Below are 20,518 nucleotides of genomic sequence, written 5' to 3'. Positions count from 1 at the left end.
GTTGTGCCTCGTCATCAGGATGTCGCACGGTAGCAATGTGGTCTCACAAATCGCTGCACTCGGCCTCTCCTCCCACAGGAAGTGATGTGCGTGCACGAGGAGTGCACGTCCTGCTACTGTCTGCTGGAGGCCCAAAGGTGCCACGTCCTGCTGGAGCAGCCCGGACGCTACGCCCTGGTGGGGGAGCCACTGAGCCAAGACGCTGCCAAGCGCCTGCGACTGGCCGCCTTCGGGAGCCCCGACCCCAGGAACCCTCTGGGCTTTGTCCTCACGGTCTACTGTGTGGACGACACGCCGCACGCTTTCCAGGTGACCACGGGTTTCAATCAATTAATTTCCATTATTTAACCAGGTAATTGAGATCAAAATCTCTATTTCAAGAGCAACCTGACAAACTAAATTACAATAATAATTACAGCAAGACAATACAACAGAACAGCAGCAGTCATACCACAACAGGTAAAAAAAATAGTTGTAAACGATGAAGTAATAATTCAATTTAAACCAAGAGCACTGGTTTCTCCATCTTTTAAAATGGACTTAAACTCCGCCAAAGTGATCAATTTTGGTCGCCTCGGATCCGTCTGGATGTCATTCCATGACCAGGGAGCAGCATAATTGAATATTTTTTGTCCAAGTTCTGTGTTGGTTTTTGGATTTAAAACCATTTTGATGTGGCGAATAATGTCAGTATCTGTGTACCTACTTACTGTACAATCTACCACCCCACTACCTACCCACCTATATATGCAGAGGGGACAATATTTTGCACATAAATACATCTTTAAATAATTCCTTCATTTATTATTGTTTCAATTAAATATATAAATGTATTTATTTAATCTCAAAGTACATTTGATTATTTATTATACATTATTATAAATTATTAATAAATTATTAAGACATTATTAATTAAATTTTTATTGAATGATTTAATTTATTGATTCATGGTTTCATCGATTATTTGATTCATTCTTTAATTATTCTACAATCTAACAACATTTTACACATAAATACATCTTTGAATAATTCCTTAATTTATTATTTTTTCTAATTTATATATAAATGTATTTATTTAATCTCAAGGTACATTGGATTATTTATTATAAATTATTTAAAATTATTATAAATTATTAATAAAAAATGTATTAAATTATTTTATCATTAAATTTATTGATTCATAATTTCATCGATTATTTGATGATTTCTTTAATTATTTTACAATCTAAAAAGGCATCTAATCAAAATGTATCGTCATTATATATAATCAGCCCTGCGATGAGGTTGTGACTTGTCCAGGGTGTACGCCGCATTCCGCCGAATGCAGCTGAAAGAGGCTCCAGCGATCCAAAACGGGACAAGCGGTAGAAAAATGGATGGATGGATATTTATAATCACTTTTATATATATTAACAGGCGCCAGCGCCCCCCGTGGCCCCAAAAGGGAATAAGCGGTAGAAAATGGATGGATGGATGGATTATCGAGTCTTTTTTTTAAATGTAATATATATATATATATATATATATATATATATATATATATATATATATATATATATATATATATATATTCAATCATTTATTCAATAATATATATCTATATATATATATATATATATATATATAAACATTTTACACATAAATACATATTTGAATAATTCCTTCATTTATTATTGTTTCAATTAAATATATAAATGTATTTATTTATTTATTTGTATTTATAAGGGACGGCGTGGCGCAGTGGGAGAGTGGCCGTGCGCAACCCGAGGGTCACTGGTTCAAATCCCACCTAGTACCAACTTCGTCACGTCCGTTGTGTCCTGAGCAAGACACTTCACCCTTGCTCCTGATGGGTGCTGGTTGGCGCCTTGCATGGCAGCTCCCTCCATCAGTGTGTGAATGTGTGTGTGAATGGGTAAATGTGGAAGTAGTGTCAAAGCGCTTTGAGTACCTTGAAGGTAGAAAAGCGCTATACAAGTACAACCCATTTATCATTTATTTATTTAATTACAAAGTACATTTGATTATTTATTATAAATCATTTTTAATTATTATAAATTATTAATAACATTTTTATAAAAGTATTTTATCATTAAATTTATTGATTCATGATTTCATCGATTATTTGATGATTTCTCTAATTATTTTACAATCCAAAAATGCATCTAATCAAAATGTATCGTCATTATATATAATCAGCCCTGCAATGAGGTGGCGACTTGTACCGGGTGTACGCCGCCTTCCGCCCGAATGCAACTGAAATAGGCTCCCGCGACCCCGAACAGGACAAGCGGTAAAAAAATGGATGGATGGATATTTATAATCACTTTTATATATATTAATAGGCGCCAGCGCCCCCCGCGACCCCAAAAGGGAATAAGCGGTAGGAAATGGATGGATGGGTGGATTATCGAGTCTTTTTTTATTTATTCAATAATATATATATATATATATATATATATATATATATATATATATATATATATATATATATGTATATATATAAAGGAACAAGCGGTAGAAAGGGGATGGGTGGATTTATAACCATTTTTTTATTCATTAAAGTGTGTGTCATTTATTGTTATCTATCAGACATAGTGGGCGGGGCTAACAAAAATCTAGTCCAATCAGCTATTAAGATCCGCCCACTGACTTTGACGGCTGAATGGGTGAAATGGGATACAATTACATTAATCCATCTATTTTCTAAATAAATACATATTTAAATAATTACCTAAATGTGTCCTTAATTCATAAGCCAATAAATAAATCAAGAAATTTTAAAATTCTTAATTATTAATTTGTGAAATAATCAATTAAATTGGGAAATATTTAATTAAACTTTTAAATAATTAAATTTGAATTAAGTTTATCTAAATACATTAAATAAATTAAAGACACATTTAATAACACACTTTTGTGTTGAATTTAGGTTTATAATGAATTATTATATATATTATCTATCATCAAAAAGAGAAAACACATGACATTTTATTATGAAGTTTTCTGAAGGAGTCCACCCTTTCCTGTTCTCCTGGCGCCCCCAGGAGGTGACGGCCGGTGAGCGTGGTCGAGGCGGACGACTCCTGGAGGAGCCCAAAGTGTTGATGTTCAGGGGCAACATGTTGAGCCTGCAGGTGTCCATCCAGGACATCCCACAGCTGTTGTGGAGCATCAAGCCTTTCACCACCTGCCAGGTACACACTGACTACAATCTGACCACCGTCTGACCACCGTTGATCCAGACCACCATCTGTCCACCATTAAGCCATCAGTGATGTGTGGATCGATACTGAAATATCGATTCTCAAACCAACATATCGATACTTTTGATACTTTAAGGCAGGGGTCTCAAACACGCGGTCCGCGGGCCAATTGCGGCCCACGAGACGTTATTTTGCGGCCTGCACCTTAATATGTAATTTAATGTTGGTGCGGCCCGCAAGTTTTATACGAATGACGCTTTACAGCGTCATACTTGCATACCTTCGATTTTTCCGGAAAACTCCCAATTTTCAGTGCCCCTCGAATTTCACCCAAACTACAATATTAAAGGGGCACCGTGGAGGTACTGCCTATAGCGTCCTCTACAACCTGTACAAACAGCGTGCCATCCCAGTCACATATTGTATTTGGCTTCTGCAGACACATTAAGTGACTAAAAGACATAGTTGATCAACAGCCATACAGGTCACACTGAGGGTGGCCGTACAAACAACTTTTACACTGTTACAAATATGCGCCACACTGCGAACCCACACCAAACAAGAATGACAAACACATTTTGGGAGAACATTCGCACCGTAACACAACATAAACACAACAGAACAAATACCCAGAATCCCATGCAGCCCTAACTCTTCCGGGCTACACTATACACCCCCACCCCCCCAAGTTGCATGTTAGATTTTTTAAGAAATCTCTTCTTGCACCCAGTTTCTGCATCCAGTGACCCCCAGGTAAATTGAGTTTGAAACCCCTGCTTTAAGGCCTACTGAAATGTGATTTTTTTATTCAAACGTGGTCTAGCAGGTCCATTCTATGTGTCATACTTGATCATTTTGCGATATTGCCATATTTTTGCTGAAAGGATTTAGTAGAGAACATCGACGATAAAGTTTGCAACTTTTGGTGCTGATTAAAAAGGCTTGCCTGTACCGGACGTAGCAGACGATATGCCCGTGATGTCACGGGTTGTGGAGCTCCTCACATCTGAACATTGTTTACAATCACGGCCACCAGCAGCGAGAGCGATTCGGACCGAGAAAGCGACGATTTCCCCATTAATTTGAACGAAAGATTCGTGGATGAGGAAAGTGAGAGTGAAGGACTAGAAAGAAAAAAGAAAAAAAAGGCTAGAGCGCAATGGGAGGGATTCAGATAGGGAAGATGCTGTGAGAGGCGCCGTGGCAGCCATGGGCATGGCAGGACCACTCAGCCAGGCCCAATCGTAACAAGGGATAGAGCCATACCGCTTTGAACCCGACGCTGATGGTGACGGTCAGGAGGTCGCTGCTGATATTGATGCTGGAGTAGCACACGACATAGATTGCCTTCAGAAAACGGAATGATAAAATGTTATTTATTAATACACATGATACACTGTACTTTGTGTGTGTGGTCCAATCCGACCGTGTTCGCTTGACATCTCTGTTCCATAGTAAAGCTTGACTGTCATCTTTCGGGAATGTAAACAATGAAACACCGGCTGTGTTTGTGTTGCTAAAGCCAGCCGCAATACACCGCTTCCCACCTACAGCTTTCTTCTTTGATGTCTCCATTGTTCATTGAACAAATTGCAAAAGATTAACCAACACAGATGTCCAGAATACTGTGGAATTTTGCGGAGATAACAGGCGACTTAATAACTGGGCACGATGCTGGCAAAAAATGTCCTCTACAATCCATGACGTCACACGCAGGCGTCAGCATACCGAGACGTTTTCAGCAGGACTTTTCGGCGCGAAATTTAAAATTGCACTTTAGTAAGCCAACCCGGCCGTATTGGCATGTGTTGCAATGTTAATATTTCATCATTGATATATAAACTATCAGACTGCGTGGTCGGTAGTAGTGGGTTTCAGTAGGCCTTTAAGGAATGCTGATTAAGACAAAAATATTCCAATAATTTAGTCATTTTATATTGTCATCAATCAATCAATCAATGTTTATTTATATAGCCCCAAATCACAAATGTCTCAAAGGACTGCACAAATCATTACGACTACAACATCCTCGGAAGAACCCACAAAAGGGCAAGGAAAACTCACACCCAGTGGGCAGGGAGAATTCACATCCAGTGGGACGCCAGTGACAATGCTGACTATGAGAAACCTTGGAGAGGACCTCGGATGTGGGCAACCCCCCCCCCTCTAGGGGACCGAAAGCAATGGATGTCGAGCGGGTCCAACATGATACTGTGAAAGTTCAATCCATAGTGGCTCCAACACAGCCGCGAGAGTTCAGTTCAAAGCGGATCCAAGACAGCAGCGAGAGTCCCGTCCACAGGAGACCATCTCAAGCGGAGGCGGGTCAGCAGCGTAGAGATGTCCCCAATCGATACAGGCGAGCGGTCCATCCTGGGTCCCGACGAGCGTGTGTTCCTGTTAATTACGTAGGGCTCCCCCAAAGCCGCCAAAACATATCTCTGTTTCTCAGCTGTGGGCCGTATGGGCACTCAGTTGTAGTAGTCCGTTATCTTTCCACAGTCTGTCTAGCACCTGTCCACCACCAGTCCACAATCTGTCCACCATTGGTCTTGTATCTGTAAGTGACATCAGTCCACTATTAGTCCACTGCTAGTCTACCATCAGTCCACCATTAGTCCACTACTAGTCTACCATCAGTCCACAATTAGTCCACTATTAGTCTACCATTAATCCACCATCAGTCCATTATGTGTCCACCATTAATCCATCATCAATCCCTAATCAAACCACATAGTCCACCATCTGTCCACAGTCAGTCTATCATCTGTCCACCATCCATCCATCATCACTCCACAATCAGTCCAGAATTTGTCCGTCAGTCCACCATCAGTCTGTTATCTTTCCACAATCTGTCTAGCACCTGTCCACCCCCAGTCCACAATCTGTCCACCATTCGTCTAGTATCTGTCCACCATTTGTCCACCATTATTCCACTACTAGTCTACCATCAGTCCACCATCAGTCCACCATTAGTCCACTACTAGTCTACAAACACTGCGATGAGATGGCGACTTGTCCAGGGTGTACCCCGCCTTCCGCCCGATTGTAGCTGAGATAGGCGCCAGCGCCCCCCGCGACCCCAAAAGGGAATAAGCGGTAGAAAATGGATGGATGGGATAGTCTACAAACAGTCCACCATTAGTCCACTATTAGTCTACCATTAATCCACCATCAGTCAAAAATCTGTCCACCATTAATTCATAATCAATCCCTAATCAAACCACATAGTCCACCATCAGTCTATCATCTGTCCATCATCCGTCCATCATCACTCCACAATCAGTCCAGAATCTGTCCGTCAGTCCACCATCAGTCCGTTATCTTTCCACAGTCTGTCTAGCACCTGTCCACCCCCAGTCCACAATCTGCCCACCATTCGTCTAGTATCTGTCCACCATTAGTCCACAACTAGTCTACCATCAGTCCACCATTATTCCACTACTAGTCTACCATCAGTCCACCATTAGTCCACTACTAGTCTACCATCAGTCCACCATTAATCCACTACTAGTCTACCATTAGTCCACCATTAGTCCACTATTAGTCTACCATTAATCCACCATCAGTCCAAAATCTGTCCACCATCAATCCCTAATCTGACCACATAGTCCACCATTAGTCCACTATTAGTCTACCATTAATCCACCGTCAGTCCAAAAGCTGTCCACCATCACTCCACAATCAGTCCGGAATTAGTCCGTCAGTCCACCATCTGTCCAACATTAGTCCGTTTTCTTTCCACAGTCAGTCTAGCATCTGTCCACCGTGAGTCTACCACCAGTCCACAATCTGTCCACCATTGGTCTTGTATCTGTCCACCATCAGTCCACCATTAGTCCACTACTAGTCTACCATCAGTCCAACATTAGTCCACTACTAATCTACTATTAATCCACCATAAATCCAAAATCTGTCCACCATTAATCTATCTTCAATCCTTAATCAAACCACATAGTTCACTATCTGTCCACAATTAGTCCACCACCAGTCCACCATGTGTCCACAGTCAGTCTATCATCTGTCCACCATCCGTCCATCATAACTCCACAATCAGTCCAGAATCCGTCCGTCAGTCCACCATCAGTATGTTATCTTTCCACAGTCTGTCTAGCACCTGTCCACCACCAGTCCACAATCTGTCCACCATTCGTCTAGTGTCTGTCTGTCCACCATCAGTCCACCACTAGTCTACCATTAGTCCACCATTATTCAACTACTAGTCTACCATCAGTCCACCATTAGTCCACTACTAGTCTACCATCAGTCCACCATTAGTCCGCTACTAGTCTACCATCAGTCCACCATTAGTCCACCATTAGTCTACCATTAATCCACCCTCAGTCCAAAATCTTTCCACTATTAATTCATCATCAATCCCTAATCAAACCACATAGTCCACCGCCTGTCTATCATCTGTCCAACATCAGTCCATCATCACTCCACAATCAGTCCAGAATCTGTCCGTCAGTCCACCATCAGACCGTTATCTTTCCACAGTCTGTCTAGCACCTGTCCACAACAAGTCCACAATCTGTCCACCATTCGTCTAGTATCTGTCCACCATCAGTCCACCATTAGTCCACGACTAGTCTACCATTAGTCCCCCATTATTCCCCTACTAGTCTACCATCAGTCCGCCATTAGTCCACTACTAGTCTACCATTAGTCCACTACTAGTCCACCATTAGTCCACTATTATTCTACCATTAATCCACCATCAGTCCAAAATCTGTCCACCATCAATCCCTAATCAAACCACATAGTCCACCGTCTGTCTATCATCTGTCCAACATCTGTCCATCATCACTCCACAATCAGTCCAGAATCTGTCCGTCAGTCCACCATCACTCCGTTATCTTTCCACAGTCTGTCTAGCACCTGTCCACCCCCATTCCACAATCTGTCCACCATTCGTCTAGTATCTGTCCACCATCAGTCCACAACTAGTCTACCATTAGCCCACCATTATTCCACTACTAGTCTACCATCAGTCCACCATTAGTCCACTACTAGTCTACCATCAGTCCACCATTAGTCCACCATTAGTCCACCATTAGTCCACTATTAGTCTACCATTAATCCACCATCAGTCCATTATCTGTCCACCATTAATCCATCATCAATCCCTAATCAAACCACATAGTCCACCCTCTGTCCACAGTCAGTCTATCATCTGTCCACCATCCGTCCATCATCACTCCACAATCAGTCCAGAATCTGTCCGTCAGTCCACCATCAGTCCGTTATCTTTCCACAGTCTGTCTAGCACCTGTCCACTCCCAGTCCACAATCTGTCCACCATTCGTCTAGTATCTGTCCACCATCAGTCCACAACTAGTCTACCATTATTCCACTGCTAGTCTACCATCAGTCCACCATTAGTCAACTACTAGTCTACCATCAGTCCACCATTAGTCCACTATTAGTCTACCATTAATCCACCATCAGTCCATTATCTGTCCATCATCAATCCCTAATCAAACCACATAGTCCACCCTCTGTCCACAGTCAGTCTATCATCTGTCCACCATCCGTCCATCATCACTCCACAATCAGTCCAGAATCTGTCCGTCAGTCCACCATCAGTCCGTTATCTTTCCACAGTCTGTCTAGCACCTGTCCACAATCTGTCCAGAATCTGTTATTCAGTCCACCATCAGTCCGTTATCTTTGCACAGTTTGTCTAGCACCTGTCCACCCCTAGTCCACAATCTGTCCACCATTCGTCTAGTATCTGTCCACCATCAGTCCACCATTAGTCCACAATTAGTCTACCATTAGTCTACCATTATTCCACTAATAGTCTACCATCAGTCCACCATTAGTCCACTACTAGTCTACCATCGGCCCACCATTAGTCCACTATTAGTCTACCATTAATCCACCATCAGTCCAAAATCTGTTCACCATTAATTCATCACCAATCCCTAATCAAACCACATAGTCCACCATCTGTCCACAGTCAGTCCACCACCAGTCTATCTTCTGTCCACCATCAGTCCATCATCACTCCACAATCAGTTCAGAATTTGTCCGTCAGTCCACCATCTGTCCACCATCAGTCCGTTATCTTTCCACAGTCAGTCTAGCATCTGTTCACCGTGACTCCAACACCAGTCCACAATCTGTCCACCATTGGTCTTGTATCTGTCCACCATCAGTACGTTATCTTTCCACAGTCAGTCCACCATCTGTCCATCAGTCCGTTATCTTTCCACAGTCAGTCTAGCATCTGTTCACCGTGAGTCCAACACCAGTCCACAATCTGTCCACCATTCGTCTAGTATCTGTCCAGTGTCCACCGTCAGTCCGTTATCTTTCCACAGTCAGTCCACCATCTGTCCACCATCAGTCCGTTATCTTTCCACAGTCATTCTAGCATCTGTTCACCGTGAGTCCACCATCAGTCCAAAGTCTGTTCACCATGTGTCCTTCAGTCCACTATCAGCCCCCACCGTTGGAGTTCTCTTCATCTTGTCTATGTTTCTATTAGACGGCCCTCTCTGCATGATTGAAAGTAGGGACACAGCAGGAGATGACACACTCTCCCAGTCTATAGGCGCCATGTTCCACTCTGCCTGTTGAAGTTCAACCCGCAGCGACTGTTCTATTAGCACAATTAGCTCACGCCGGTGTCTGCGGAATACCAAGGAGGCTTCTTCAGGAGCGGCGGGAGACGCTATTTGAGCTGCAAGACGAGGACGCTCTCCTGTGTCTCCGTCTGAAGGATGATGATTCATCCATTACAGCTCCTCGTTGGCCCGCAGGATGGACCCTTTTTTTTTATTTATTTTTTTTCCTTCCTGTAATGATGTCTGGCTGATTACATGAGCAGCGTGTCCCTCCTGCGGACCACCTTCAGAAGCCACCGTTCCAGGCGTGCCTCAATCTCCATTGAGGACAATTGTGGGGACACTTAGAAGAAGCCTTTTTTCTCTTGCCCGTGCACTGAATGTGTGACCTCTGACCTCACCATTGCACCGAAACAAAAAAATGCCCCGTTGGCGTCCCAATACTTTTGTCACCCTTTTCCATATAGCAGCTTTATCCAAAGTGTGGCCCGGGGTATTTTTTATTTTTGTTTGGCCCTTAGCACGTTTTTTTTTTTTGTAAAATTCAGTTGTAGTACACTTTTCCACCACTTGTGGCAGTAATGACAATCTTAAACAGAAGAAGTCTGGAGTTTGAGTTTTATAGCGCAAAAATTATGACTAATGTGGTGAAGCTGCATTTTCATTTGCACCTTCAATTTATTGACAGTTTAGTTAAGAGACATAAATTATTATCATTTCTTTATTCAGCTACTTAATGTGTTATTTTTAGCGCTAAATAATTGTATGTATATATATTGTATGTAATATACAGTGGAGCAAAAAAGTATTTAGTCAGCCACAGATTGTGCAAGTTCTCCCACTTAAATTGATGACAGAGGTCTGTAATTTTCATCATAGGTACACTTCAACTGTGAGAGACAGAATGTGAAAAAAAAAATCCAGGAATTCACATTGTACAAATTTTAAAGAATGTATTTGTAACTTATGGTGGAAAATAAGTATTTGGTCAACCATTCAAAGCTCTCACTGATGGAAGGAAGTTTTGGCACAAAAATTCATTTATTCTTTCTTTAACACGGATCAATCGTCCTGTCCCCTTAGCAGAAAAACAGCCCCAAAGCATGATGTTTCCACCCCCATGCTTCACAGTAGATATGGTGTTTTTGGGATGCAACTCAGTATTCTTCTTCTTCCAAACACGACGAGTTGAGTTTATACCAAAATGGATACATGGATGATACAGCAGAGGATTGGGAGAATGTCATGTGGTCAGATGAAACCAAAATAGAACATTTTGGTATAAACTCAACTCGTCGTGTTTGGAGGAAGAAGAATACCGAGTTGCATCCCAAGAACACCATACCTACTGTGAAGCATGGGGGTGGAAACATCATGCTTTGGGGCTGTTTTTCTACTAAGGGGACATGACGATTGATCCGTGTTAAGGAAAGAATGAATGGGGCCATGTATCGTGAGATTTTGAGCCAAAACCTCCTTCCATCAGTGAGAGCTTTGAATGGTTGACCAAATACTTATTGTACACCATAATTTACAAATAAATTCTTTAAAATTCCTACAATGCGAATTCCTGGATTTTTTTTCACATTCTGTCTCTCACAGTTGAAGTGTACCTATGATGAAAATTACAGTCCTCTGTCATCATTTTAAGTGGGAGAACTTGAACAATTTTGGGGGGAAAACGTTCCATATTTTGTGTTTTGCAATATAAAAAACTGAGCTGTTTTTTTTTTTTTAAAGAAGGGCCAAAAACAAACAAACAAAACATAAACAACAATAAAACTCAAAATTGACGGATATATCTGAAGTTGATCTCGAGATTATTGTGCTAAAAGTAAACAGTAAAAAAAAAGTATAATTTATTTTTTAACACTTTAATGAGTAGGACACTTTTGGATCCCCAATTATTTTAGTGTGATTTGTTTTTAAGTGTCATTGCTCAAAAAATAATAATGAATCAAAATCCAAAATTAAGGCTCCATTTATTATATAATCTCAAATATTCCACCTAAAAAAGTTATTGGGTGAAAATATTGCATATTTTTTGTTTTTTCAAAGTATTTTTCCTAATGTTGATCTAGAGCAGGGGGTCACCAACGCGGTGCCCGCGGGCACCAGGTAGCCCGTAAGGACCAGATGAGTCGCCCGCTTGCCTGTTCTAAAAATAGCTTTAATAGCATTACTTACCAGTGAGCCGCCTCTATTTTTTTTTTTTTTTAATTTACTAGCAAGCTGGTCTCGCTTTGCTCGACATTTTTGATTCTAAGAGAGACAAAACTCAAATGGAATTTGAAAATCCAAGAAAATATTTTAAAGACTTGGTCTTCACTTGTTTAAATAAATTCATTTATTTCTTTACTTTGCTTCTTATAACTTTCAGAAAGACAATTTTAGAGAAAAAATACAACCTTAAAAATGATTTTAGGATTTTTAAACACATATACTTTTTTACCTTTTAAATTCCTTCCTCTTCTTTCCTGACGATTTAAATCAATGTTAAAGTATTTTTTTTAATTATTATTATTGTAAAGAATAATAAATACATTTTAATTTAATTCTTCATTCTAGCTTCTGTTTTTTCGACGAAGAATATTTGTGAAATATTTCTTCTAACTTATTATGATTAAAATTCAAAACAATTATTCTGGCTAATTTAGAAAATCTGTGGAATCAAATTTAAATCTTATTTCAAAGACTTTTGAATTGCTTTTAAAAGTTTTTTTCTGGAAAATCTAGAAGAAATAATGATTTGTCTTTGTTAGAAATATAGCTTGGGCCAATTTGTTATATATTCTAACAGAGTTCAGATTGGATTTTAACCTATTTAAAACATGTCATCAAAATTTTAAAATTAATCTTAATCAGGAAAAATTAGTAAAGATGTTCCATAAATTATTTTTTTGAAAAAGAATCAAATTAGCTTGTTTTTCTCTTCATTTTTGTCGGTTGAATTTTAAAGAGTCGAAATTGAAGATAAACTATGTTTCAAAATTAAATGTTCTTTTTTTTCGTGTTTTCTCCTCTTTTAAACCGTTCAATTAAGCGTTTTTTCATCATTTATTCCCTACAAAAAAACTTACGTAAAAGGAAAAAAATATACGACGGAATGACAGACAGAAATACCCATTTTTTATATATATAGATTTATTTATTAAAGGTAAATTGAACAAATTGGCTATTTCTGGCAATTTATTTAAGTCTGTATCAAACTGGTAGCCCTTCGCATTAATCAGTACCCAAGAAGTAGCTCTTGGTTTCAAAAAGGTTGGTGACCCCTGATCTAGAAATTTAAAACTTGAATAAATCATAACTGAGTGGAGGCCTAAATGTATGTTTTTTATACATATATTGTATTGGTTTTTAAAATAAAAAATATGGAAATGGCCCCCACTTGCTTTGATTTTTCAGTGAGCGGCCCTCAGTGGAAAAAGTTTGGACACCCCTGATGTAAACAAACTGCGATGAGTTCAAGGATCGCTGAAATTAGTAGGACAAAACGGTGCTTGCCAAATACTCATCTGTGTAGCATGTTTAACATAAATTTCTAACAATTAGGAAGGTTTGTGTCATGTTTGTTCTTCTATAGAAAATATAATAAAACAAAAATATATTTTTTAATCTTTGTCCATTTTCACACATCTGTGAAAGAGGTCCAGGGAGCCACTAGGGCGGCGCTAAAGAGCCGCAGGTTGCAGACCCCCTACCTAAGCCTACAAGGCTACTGTATTTTAATGTTGGTCATTTTGGTTTTTGTCCGAGGTGGTACTTGGTGGAAAAAGTTTGAGAATCACCGCTTTCGAGTAGGAGCGCCCCCTAGCGAGTGGTTGGCGTTGGGGGCTAACTTGACCTGACGTGAGGGCGCGTGTTGACAAATGCGCGTGACATTAGCGCCGTGTCCGCCTCCGGATTGGCCGCCGTGACGAACGAGCGGAGAGTGACCCGTCATCAATCACAAAAACGCCCGTCCGACCGTGTCCTCCTTCTCGTCCTCAGGAGTTCTCCTTCCGCCAGGTGTGGGCGGGCCAGCAGCGCCCCCTGCAGTGTGCCTTCTCTCTGGAGCGCTACAGCCTCTCCACCCCGCCGCACCTCTCCTGCAAGATCAGCGTCAGGCAGGTCAAAGGTCAAGAGCAGATACTTCAGGTCTACACGTCGGTGGCGGAGGTGAGACGCGGTGTTTCCGATACAGCTATTTTTCCCTTTCAATGCGATGTATGGAGTCTTGAGTAATGGCTGATACCGACCCTATACGATATTAGCAGGAATCATACTTACTTGTACTATTTTGTAGTGTGGAATGTTAAATAAGGTTTGATCAAGTGAAATTAGGCATAAGTCCTATTTAATATGAACTGTCCAGAACGGATTTATGCTGTCTTTAATTTGAAGTGGAGTGGTAATTAAATTTAATTTGAGTGATGCAGACACGTTTGTTGCTGAATACTATGTTTGTACAGTATACCGGTACTAGTATAGGCACTGATGAATCAAAAAAAAGGTGATATACTTTGTTTGAAAAGTACCGGTTCCCCATATTTTGCTGACATTGACATTGCTGGTTTTTACGAGCGGAGGAGCATGTGCGGCAGCGCACAATCACAGAGTACTTACAAGTAGACAAGGTGTGTCGGCAGAAAAGGGAGAACAGATGCATTTTGGCTTAAAAACTAAAGATAAAAGTGAAGTTGTAACACTGAAACTCCCTCAGGAAGAAGTGCTTTAAGACATGGTTAGCTAGCTAGCGGCTAAAGTCCATCCTTGCCTCCGTGGCGTTGCAAGTACCATTATCACTGGATGATGGGGAATATCTAAACATGCTTCACTACCGTAGCTCACCGGCGTCACCGCTAAAAACGCCGTTCCTGAATGTAAACAAACGCCATTGTTGGATCTACACCTAACATCCACTGTAATGATATCAAGTACAAGAGCGTATCTAGTCGATACTACTGCGGTTACATCAATATTTTTTATCGTCACAAAATCTTTTTTTCTTTTTTTAAAATTCACATTATGTTTATAAACTCAATAAATGTGTCCCTGGACACATGAGGACTTTGAATATGACCAATGTATGATACCGTAACGACTTGGTATCGGATCGATACCTAAATTTGTGATATCATCTTAAACTAATGTAAAGTATCAAACAACAGAAGAATAAGTGATTATTACATTTTAACAGAGGTGTAGATAGAACATGTTAAGAGAGAAAGTAAGCAGATATTAACAGTAAATAAGCAAGTGGATTAATAATATTTTTTTACAGCTTGTCCCTCACAATGTTGACAAAATAATAGAATGATAAATGACACAATATGTTACTGTATATGTCAGCCTTTGTTTGTTTACTTACTACTAAAAGACAAGTTGTCTTGTGTGTTCACTATTTTATTTAAGGACTAAATTGTTATCTGATTGCAATAAGAAACATAAGTTTTCTGTACCCTAAGATTTGTTGTTAAAATAAAGCCAATAATGCAATTTTTTGTGGTCCCCTTTATTTATAAAAGTATTAAAAAGTATCGAAGACATTTTGGTACCGGTACTAAAATACTGGTATTGGGACAACAATACGGGATACTTTTCTAATACACCCCTGCCTTGAAAACTATGTATGTGTAAATAATAAAGTTTTTAGTACTTGTTTGTGTCATGTTCAAACACTGAGGACATCTATTAAACGAGACAAGAAGCAAGGAATTAAACAGAGACAGAATTAAATTTGGCTCAATTTGAGGAGAAACGTCCGGGCTGTACTCTTGTACAGTCTCCAGCACGCTCTGGCGAAAGATTGTACGCCACCTCTTTTATTTGGATTCTCCCTGATTACATGGCAACAGCTGTTTCTAAGGGACATGGGTTGTCAACAGCCATTGCTTTTGATTACAAACAGTTCAAAGAAAAGGTTGAAAAACGGTTCAAAGAAAAGGTTGTAAAACAGTTCAAACAAGCGGTGCCTGGAGTGGAGTCGGGCCTTGCTTTCTCTCCGCTTTGTAGATCTTGGGTCAAGACAATATCTTTCTGTTGATTACAATACATGAAAGAAACAGAACACCTTCATGTTGCTTCCCATCCTACACAGTGGACTTTTTTTTACAAGCCTTTTGATTGGTAGGATTAAAGACAGCTTTTGTCCTCTCACCGGGAACTCAATGTAACTCAAAGTTTTGTGATAACTTAGATACAATTATTGTAACAGTTTATATTGACAAATGTCCTGTCTAAAACTGCAATATTGCACAATTAAAGCAGTTCTTCTCAAATTATTGGGTTGGGCGCACCTGAGTTCGGAAATATGCTTCAAAAAGCTGTGCATTACAAAATGTGCTCATTGAAGCCAATATTGCAGACTTCCTCATTGGGTTTGAAAAAAATAACAACAAATTTACACTTTTCAGTATCTAATGGTTCAAGTCAGTCCAAAAATGTTTTCTATTTTTTAAAATTTTCAGGAAAATTGTCGCACTTTAAATATTTTCTATTACGGACAAAAAAAACAACGTTATGCGGAGGTGTACTTATAACAATTTTATAGACAAATGATACCATTTCCTGGAGTGGGGGGCGTAACAGAAAATAATTGAGAAGACTGCATTGCGTATGTTTAGCTTGTATGCTATTGTATGCTGAGCTGTTGCGTAACTAACAGTAAAGTTTACTTTCTTTGAAGGACTGCTTGTATCATACCGCTTATTCAGACATTTTACATGCAAGCTGGTTAGTTTTTTTTCATCGCTGATATCACACCGATATCATCTATCGATATTGGATCAGGACACCCCTAATTTTAAGTGTGAAACACAAAATAACCTGAATGTAAACCGTAGAGTTCACATATACCGTTCCGCATAGGGATGTAACGTCAACATTACTCACTAGTGGTTAGAGCAGGGGTCACCAACCTTTTTGAAACCAAGAGCTACTTCTTGGGTACTGATTAATGCGAAGGGCTACCAGTTTGATACACACTTAAATAAATTGCCAGAAAGAGACAATTTGCTAAATTTACCTTTAATAAATAAATCTATATATATATAAAAAAAAATGGGTATTTCTGTCTGTCATTCCGTCGTACATTTTTTTTTCTCCTTTTAGGGAAGGTTTTTTGTAGAGAATAAATGATGAAAAAACACTTAATTGAACGGTTTAAAAGAGAAGAAAACACGAAAAAAATGAAAATAAAATTTTGAAACATAATTTATCTTCAATTTCGAAAAAATTTTACAGAAAAACCAGCTAATTCGATTCTTTTTGAAAAAAATAAAAAAAAGAATTTATGGAACATCATTACTAATTTTTCCTGATTAAGATTAATTTTAGAATTTTGATGACATGTTTTAAATCCAATCCGCACTTTGTTAGAATATATAACAAATTGGACCAAGCTATATTTCTAACAAAGACAAATCATTATTTCTTCCAGATTTTCCAGAACAAACATTTTAAATGAAATTCAAAAGACTTTGAAATAAGATTTAAATTTGATTCTACAGATGTTCTAGATTTGCCAGAATATTTTTATTTTATTTTAATCATAATAAGTTAGAAGAAATATTTCACAAATATTCTTTGTCGAAAAAACAGAAGCTAAAATGAAGAATTAAATTAAAATGTATTTATTATTCTATACAATAATAATAAAAAAAATACTTTAGCATTGATTTAAATTGTCAGGAAATAAGACGAAGGAATTTAAAAGGTAAAAAGGTATATGTGTTTAAAAATTCTAAAGTCATTTTTAAGGTTGTACATTTTCCCAAAAATTGTCTTTCTGAAAGTTATAAGAAGCAAAGTAAAAAAATAAATGAATTTATTTAAACAAGTGAAGACCAAGTCTTTAAAATATTTTCTTGGATTTTCAAATTCTATTTGAGTTTTGTCTCTCTTACAATTAAAAATGTCGAGCAAAGCGAGACCAGCTTGCTAGTAAATAAATAAAATGTAAAACATAGAGGCAGCTCACTGGTAAGTGCTGCTATTTGAGCTATTTTTAGAACAGGCCAGCGGGCGACTCATCTGGGCTACCTGGTGCCCGCGGGCACCGCGTTGGTGACCCCTGGGTTAGGGTGTCCGCCCTGAGATCGGTAGGTCGTGAGTTCGAACCCCGGCCGAATCATACGAAAGACTAAAAAAATGGGACCCGTTACCTCCCTGCTTGGCACACAGCATCAAGTGTTGGAATTGAGGGTTAAATCACCAAAAATGATTCCTGGGCGTGGCCACCGCTGCTGCTCACTGCTCCCCTCTTCTTCCAGGGGGTGATCAAGGGTGATGGGTCAAATGCAGAGGACACATTCGACCACACCAAGTGCGTGTGTGACTATCATCGGTACTTTATCTTCAACTTGAATCTGTTCCAGGGTCCTCGCCGAAGCGTTGTAACGTCCTCGACTGTCGCGCAAGTGTAAAAAGAAGCGAAGTGTGCAAACAAGTGTGTCCTCCCTTTTTGTTTTTTCTGCCAGAGCCAGCAGGGGGCGCTGCCCTTCTCCTCCCAGTCGGACTGCAGCGTCACCTCCCAGACGGGGCCGCGAGCCTTCAAGATCCCGACGTCCATCCGCCAGAGGATCAGCGCCACCTTCGACAGCGCCAACGCCGAGGGCAAGGACTGGCGTCTCTTAGCCCGGAAGCTGCACATCGACAGGTGCGTCAGGCGGGAAAGTCGACGGGGTTGGGGGCGAGGTAACGGCGAGAGAGCAGGTCGCCTCTCTTCCGACGCGTGCTCGGAAACGGGATTTATGCAGCGTGTCGGCGCTAATCCGCCATCGTCTCCAGTGGCGCCCACGCCGCTGATTTCATTATAGATGAGGAGAGCGCGCTGACGCTGTACACACACCAGATTCACATCAGAAAAGGTCCTCGGACCGCCGCAGACCGAGGCCGCTCGTTCATTAGTCTGGTCATCACCTGAAAGGAAAACAAGCGCTGAGCAAGGTTTGGTGGTGGGGTCTCTTGTCACTCACACTCTTTAGAGTCCAGGATTTATGCAAAGTTGTTCTGCTGATGTTTGGGAATATTCACTGGACAGGAACAGGAACTAGATGTGACAAAGTGTGGGGAAACAGTGCCCCCTGCTGGACGGCATCATACTCATCACCACTGATAACAGAATGCAGGGGTGTCTTTTCCCCCCCATTTGATATTTTTCATTTTTTAAAACTATTACATTATATAAATTTTTTTAAAATTTTCAGGGCTCAAGTTTGGGCCCGGAAAAGTCGGTCATTAAAAAAGGCATATTTATTTTAAACATGTTTTGTTTTTGTTTTTATGTTTTTTTAATGACAAAAACAAACAAAATATGCAATATAAACTCCCCAAAAAAATTCCAAGTGGAATATTTCATGTGAATAATTGAAGCTTAAAAAACATCAATTATTCATAACATTGATTTTAAATCATTATTATTTTTGAGCAGTTAAAAAAAAATCCCACAAAAATTCTAAAAAGGGCTCACTCATAAGTGTTAAAAATAAAAATAAAAGATATTTTTGAATTTTAACATTTAAATCTCAGGATCAACTTTAGATCTTTATATCAATTGATACGTTTTTATTTATTTATTATTTTTTTTAAAGTGTTTTTTCCATACACATTTAATTAAAGACAAACCCTGTGTTTTACTGGTAAAAACACAAAATATGCAATATTTTCCCCGAGAAACATTAGAAAGTGGAATATTTGATGTGAATAATTAAAGCATGAAATAAGTCAATTATTCATAACAACATTGATTTTAATTCATTATTATTTTTTGAGCAATTGCAGTTTTTTAAAAAATCCCACTAAAATTCTTAAAAGGTCTCACTCATGAGTGTTAAAAATTTAAAAAAAAAATGTATTTTTAATTTTAACATGTAAGTCTCTGGATCAGGGGTCAGGAACCTTTTTGGCTGAGAGAGCCATGGAAGCCAAATATTTTAAAATGTATTTCCGTGAGAGCCATATAATATTTTTTTTAACACTGAATACAACTAAATGTGTGCATTTTTATGTCAAACCAACATTAGGGTATAACACGTTTGTTATTCTTTTCAAAAACATTTTTATTCTGAAGCTAACTAATAATGAATAAAATACTTCTTACCATTCCTGTCTTCTTGAACAGGTGAGGTAGAAAACGGATAGATGAATAAAAATGCATGAGAATTTTTTTATATTTTGAATGTTATTTTTAACACTGATTACTAGTGGAATTATTCATTACTTATTGTGTTAAGCAATGTTACCTAAGATTAACCTGAGAGCCAGATGCAGTCATCAAAAGAGCCACATCTGGCTCTAGAGCCATAGGTTCCCTACCCCTGCTCTAGATCATCAGATCTTTACATTAATTATAAGTTTGTATTTATTTATTTATTTTAGTTTATTGTCTATACACTTTTTGTTAAAGACAAACCCTGTGTTTTAATGCCAAAAACACAAAATATGCAACATTTTCCCAAAATAATTTCCAAGTGGAATATTTCATGTGAATAAGTGAAGCTTTAAAGAGGTCAATAATTCATATATATATATATATATATATATATATATACACAGTGGGGCAAAAAAAGTATTTAGTCAGCCACCGATTGTGCAAGTTCTCCCACTTAAAATGATGACAGAGGTCTGTAATTTTCATCATAGGTACACTTCAACTGTGAGAGACAGAATGTGAACAAAAAAATCCAGGAATTCACATTACAGGAATTTTAAAGAATTTATCGGTAAATTATGGTGGGAAATAAGTATTTGGTC

General features: G+C 39.1%; 1 protein-coding gene across 5 annotated transcripts in view; it reads left to right on the top strand.

Moving 5' to 3' along the window:
* Positions 1-20,518, top strand: part of LOC133557603 (netrin receptor UNC5D-like) — a 586,800-nt gene that overhangs the window by 553,702 nt on the left and 12,580 nt on the right. For all 5 annotated transcript variants that reach the window (XM_061908184.1, XM_061908185.1, XM_061908187.1 and 2 more), the window contains 4 exons: positions 79-309; positions 3,048-3,197; positions 13,775-13,942; positions 18,244-18,422. In XM_061908184.1, coding sequence (XP_061764168.1) covers positions 79-309; positions 3,048-3,197; positions 13,775-13,942; positions 18,244-18,422 — 728 coding nt within the window. The remainder of the gene's footprint in view (positions 1-78; positions 310-3,047; positions 3,198-13,774; positions 13,943-18,243; positions 18,423-20,518) is intronic.

Source organism: Nerophis ophidion, linkage group LG08 (assembly GCF_033978795.1).
Source record: "Nerophis ophidion isolate RoL-2023_Sa linkage group LG08, RoL_Noph_v1.0, whole genome shotgun sequence".
NCBI classification, from domain to species: Eukaryota; Metazoa; Chordata; class Actinopteri; order Syngnathiformes; family Syngnathidae; genus Nerophis; species Nerophis ophidion.
Note: the sequence above shows the minus strand (reverse complement) of the source record. Positions and strands in the feature narration are given on the sequence as shown.